The 5616-nt window shown below is 36.8% G+C and overlaps 1 protein-coding gene across 1 annotated transcript in view; it reads left to right on the top strand.

Annotated features, from left to right (window-relative positions):
- The window catches only part of CEP128 (centrosomal protein 128kDa), a gene marked incomplete at its 3' end in the record, with an annotated part of 13340 nt that extends 10476 nt beyond the window's left edge, over positions 1-2864 (top strand). Inside the window, exons 5-6 of the mRNA XM_010152146.1 lie at positions 1079-1138; positions 2672-2864. Of these exons, the coding sequence (XP_010150448.1) occupies positions 1079-1138; positions 2672-2864 (253 nt within the window). The remainder of the gene's footprint in view (positions 1-1078; positions 1139-2671) is intronic.
- Positions 2865-5616: the final 2752 nt, after the last annotated feature.

Raw genomic sequence — 5616 nt, 5'->3', positions numbered from 1 at the left:
AAAGACATGATGTAGTAATCATGGCATAGGGACCACAGGAGATAAAGGATGAACTGGACATAAGGTTAATAGTTTACTTGATTTTGAATAGATTTCAGTTCAGAGCACTGTGCATGAGACTTTCTCCCCCCCCCTCCCCCTTGTGTATCGACTCAGAAAGTTGGAGGAAAAAATCCATTATCATTAACATTTTAATAAGTAATATAGAAGATGTATAGAAGTACCTTTTAAAATAAATTTAAGATAGTTCAGTTTGTATGCAGAAAAAAGTCATACCACAGTTTTTCATTGTATGAAGTATTAATGAAGCATTTTAGCACGTTATCTTCTTTTTATCCACTTAGTGAAGATTACAGTTTTCTTTTTATGTCTATCAAATATTCAAAGCAAGTGTTTTTTTGTTTTTATGAAAACACTAAGACCATCATCATGAAGCATGATTTAAAGATTTTGGGGGTTTGTCCTTTTTCACTTTTTGATAAGAAATTTATCATGTTGCACGTAACATTTCTGTAGATATATTGATAACAGTTAAGTGACTAACAACAAGTGGTTCTGCTACTTCTGGCTTATGTGGAGCCACCGTAGTACTGCAGAATGGAGGAAAAAACAGTTGAATGACTCCAAAGTTGGCCATTTCTTAAGAAATAATAATTGTAGAGTCTGATTGTATTATTTAGAAATACTTTGATATTTTCAAAAAAAGGACATACAATTTCAAACTGAGAATATACACCTTGATGCAGAGATACATTCTGGGGTTGTTTGAAATGCATCATTGTAGTGATTCTTAGGAGAAAACTATGCAGATTCTGAAAACAACTTACTATCATTGCAACTTACTGAAGTTGTACCTTTAAACAAAATTTGTATCAATGAGTTTGCATTATTTGCTTTTAAATATGACTAAATCATGGCTAAATAGCTCTATTGACCTATTTACAGGTATGATTTCCAAGCTGGATTTTCAGCAAAGAATATTTATTTGATGAGTTTTCAGTAAGTGGGAAAGACTTTCTCCTTTCTGCGTCTAATTCCCATTTTTATGCCTATTTCTTTCTGCCCTACTATTCCATAGGTAATATCACTTACACCAACAGTGGTGAATGATCCTCATCGCTGGTTAGCAGAAACAAAGGTAATAGTCATACCTCCTGAAATTTTGCTGAATAACCTGATATCCAACTTTTACAGTACTTAAAGGGGAAAAGGCAAAATACAAGAGCATTCCTTTGAAGTAATTCTGATATTCCCAGAATGTTATATCTACTGATGGAATAATTTTCCAAATTTTGCTATCAACAAGAAATAGCTGCCTCTGTAGCAAAATAAATGGCAATGCTGTTTTTACATAAATGCATTTCTTGTAACTGCAATGATAGCCTTTCAGTCTGTTTCAATTATTTTCGGAGAAGAAAAATATGAGAACATACTCAGCAGGTTAAGTTTCTCTTACAGGTTATAACAAGGAGGAAAATTACTTTAAGTAAGGCTGTTTGTTCGATCTAAAGGATATTAGATGGGATTATTGGAAAATGAACTATTTGCTTTCCCCCTTTGAAGCTTTTGAATCCTATAATGTGGGTGCACACATGCTTGATAACTGCTTCAAAGTGATGAGTGGTAACTCCCCCAGTTCACACACACAAACCCATTTCTTATCCAATATCTTTTAAGGAGTAAGTTTCTCATGATCAAAGTAGATCATGAGAAATTATAGAAGACAGGCATTTTTCTGCTTCATGTAAAAAGGTCATAGCCACAGCAGGATTGAAAAATTGCATGTAAGATAAATTAAGGTTATTGCTGATATGTGGTCTATGGAAGACTTGTGGACCAAGAAAGACTGCCACTGGAGAGAGTTAAGAGAGAGTTAAGAATCGGAAGAGAAATGTTATGCAGGAAGATTTTCTTAATTTAAAGAAGTGACGCTGACATGTTATTAAAAAGACCTTTCAAAGACCACCTCATAATAATTTTCAGGTAAGTTTCTTTAGGTAGTAGAGGGAAGTCTAGAATGAATGACTACTTAAAATCCACACACACCCGCCACACCACCCCATTATTTATTTCTGTATTTATTAAAAAAAACAACAAACCCAAACAAAAAACTGTGTGAAAGTATTCTTTTTTTACCACTTCTAGCTCTAGTATATTGACCATGGTCTATCTTATCTATGAGCCCTTTTATTTTTCCTCTTAAAAACTTAAATTTAAACGTTTGCTGACCAGAAAGGATTGATGACACTTTTTTTTAGAATGGATAAATGTTTTAAATTCTGTCAACATAGAATAGAGAGAGAAAGGTATTCTGAAAAGAAGGAATATGTCTTGGTGTCTATGTATATGCTAATTCAGTGTGAATTTCTATACCTACCCTAGCAAATTCAAACTCCTGATAAAAAAAAAAAAAAAAAATTCAGGTAAGAAAATATATATATGTGTACTGGTTGTTCACATACAATTATCAGCCAAAATATATCTGTATTTTGAGAATCTTTAAAGGTTAACACGTTTTCTTTGTATATCTGAGTGTCCACTTTTATTATTCAAGTAACAGGTACAAACAAGCAATTTGTGACTCCATAGATAATTTGATCAGTTAACATTTATGTCCTTTTATTTTCATGAGAATTCTTTACTTTTTATTGTACCATTTTTTTTAATGTAGACGAAGCTTCAGTGGCTGTGCAAGGAGGTAAAGGAGAGAGAAAGTAAGGAAAAAAAGCTACGATGCTACTTACTGCAGAGCCGAGAAGAGCTCAAGCACTTTACACAGGTGAAGGAGGCTGAACATCAGTCTCTCTTTAAACAGATAAAAAAGCAAGAAAAACTTTTGGAAGAAGTTCACAGAGAAAAAAGAGGTATGTGGCTGGTTCCATTTTTGCTAATAAAAGGGAGAAAGCATTTTGAAATTCCACACATTATAATTTCTAAGGCATATTCAAATGTATTTCATCAACTAGTTATTACAAACCCTAATTTGGTAATATGCTAGTGATAAACACGAAAACAGTTAGATTTTTGTTCTCCCTTGCTGCCAAAAAAGGCAAATGTAATCAACTATGTTTCAAGCTGGTACAACGGCTGAATAACACGAGTGTGCAACATGGGCATTGGATATGGAAGTTATTTTTAAACTGTACCATCTGAGATATTCCATAACCCAGGCAAAGAGTCTGAGGCAGAATTGGTAATGTAACTTTTATTTGGAACATAAACAATTTACAGCCCGTGTTATTTTAATCTAAAAAAGCAGATTTTTTTTTTTTTTTCCCCCTGCTCTCAAATCAATACTTTGGTTGTTACTAACACTGAGAATGGATCCTTACTAAATCCAAATTTAGAAGTGTAAAATTTTGAAGTCTAGGCTTGGTCTTTGTCAGGAAGGATCCATGCACGATGTTTATTTGCATCGAGATACAGTTCTTACAGTCAGTTAATAATTGATTTGTGAAGTTTTATCTTCAAAGGTGTATCTTATTTACTGTCTACTGCTTTTGGAAGAAATCTCTGCATCTTTACCTTTCTGATGTTTAGAAGCTTCCTTTAATTTCCAGGAGGGGATCTCCAGTATTGGAGAGAGATGGATTTGATGGATGGACTAATTGGTGGATAAGGAATTGGCTAGGTAGTTGCATACAGAGGGTCAATGCTCAATGTTCAGATGGAGGTCAGCAATGAGTAGTGTCCCTCAGGGGTCCATACTGGGACCAGTACTGTTTAATATCTTCGTCAATGACATGGTGAGATCAAGTGCACCCTCAGCAAGTTTGCAGATGACACCAAGCTGAGTGGTGCAGTTGAGGTCCCTGAGGGACAGGATGCCATCCCAAGGGACCTGGACAAGCTTGAGAAGAGGGCCCATGTGAACCTCATGAAGTTCAACAAGACCAAGTGCAAAGTCCAGCATATGGGTCAGGGTAGCCCCTGGTATCAATACAGGCTGGGGGATGGGGCATTGCGAGCAGCCCTGTCAAGACAGACTTGGGGATACTGGCGGATTAAAAACTGGGCATGAGCTGTCAATGTGTGCTTGCAGCTCAGAAGACCAACCATATCCTGGGCTGTATCCAGAGAAACGTGGACAGCAGGTTGAGGGAGGTGATTCTCCACCTCTACTCTGCTTTGGGGAGACTCCACTGGGAGTGTTGCATCCAGCTCTGGGGCCCTCAGCAGAGGAAAGACATGGACCTGTTGGAGTGGGTCCAGAGGAGGACCACAAAATTGATGAGTGGGCTGGAATACCTCCCCTGTGAGGATAGGCTGAGAGAGTTGGGGTTCAGCCTGGAGAAGAGAAAGCTTCAAGGAGACCTTATCGTGGCCTTTCAATACTTAAAAGAATGATGGGGATAGACTTTTAGTAGGACCTGTTGCAATAGAACAAGGGATAATGGCTTTAAACTAAAAGGTGCTAGATTTAGACTAGATGTAGGGGAGATGTTTTTTCAATGAGGGTGGTGAAATAGAACAGGTTGCCTGGAGAAGCGGTAGATGCTCCATCCTTGGAAACATTCAAGGTCACATTGGACAGGACTCTGAGCAACCTGATGTAGTTCAAGATGTCCTTCCTCATTGCAAGTTGTTGGACTAGATGACTTCTAAAAATGCCTTCCAACCCAAACCATCCTATGATTCTGTGATACTTCCATAATAGTAATAATTAATGATAACCTTCTGTCCATAGGTATCTGTGTCTAAAAGCACAGTGATAGAATAAAATGCATAATGTAGCTAATATTGAGAATTCAGTAACCAAAGGAACCGGTTCCAGAAGTTTCTGTATGAGAAGGGAGGAGAGTGGAAGTGTTGTATGAGGTTAATTCTTAGTGTTAAGGCTTGACGTTATCTGAAGACCTGCAGTGAATGTTTTGAGAATATTACTTCTCCAGTGCATGCACATGTGTGTACGCTTGCTCGCACTGTCCTGCTAAGGAACTGTCCCAGCAGAAGAGAAAGGTATCCACTTTTTCCTGATGCATTCCGAAACTGGGAATCTTACAGGTAGAGCTAGAAGGAATGTGATCAAAAGAAAAAGAGGTGAAGCCAGTGCATGAAAATGATCACTGAGAAGAGAGACTAATAGACACAGGGTCCAGTGATCAGAATTTTTTTATTGAAATAGATTTTTTGTTTCCAAGTCTTCTATACAAAATTTTATTGGAGGCTACACGGTGAGGAGATTGTATTTTGATATCTGTAAGTGACTGATGCTAACCTGACCTGTGAAGGAGAATGAAGGATTTCTGCTGATAGTTTGCATGAAGGTAAACCTTGAGAACTATTAACATGCCTTGTTGGTTGATATAGTCTATAAATAGGGCTGACTTGTGATCTGATTTGCATTTTTTCATGTAATATGTTAGTCTACTATTTGCATACCTCACTGTGTCATGGTACCATTCTCTCATTGTATTCCATTACCCCTATTTCCAAAGGAAAGTGTTGCCTCTCAGGTTTTCTTTTCTTGTGTGTTTTTTTTTTTTTTTAAAAACTTTGTTCTGGCCTTCGTTCAGGAGTCAATACTGGTAATAATGGTCTAACTTTTTGTCAGAATAAGTACACTCTTTAATAATTTTGTTAGTAGTCATTTTATATTTAGATTGAGGGTAAGCT

This window comes from Eurypyga helias, unplaced genomic scaffold, assembly GCF_000690775.1.
Source record: "Eurypyga helias isolate BGI_N326 unplaced genomic scaffold, ASM69077v1 scaffold3195, whole genome shotgun sequence".
Classification (NCBI taxonomy): Eukaryota; Metazoa; Chordata; class Aves; order Eurypygiformes; family Eurypygidae; genus Eurypyga; species Eurypyga helias.
The sequence above is the reverse complement of the archived record's forward strand: the minus strand, read 5'-3'. Positions and strand labels throughout refer to the sequence as shown.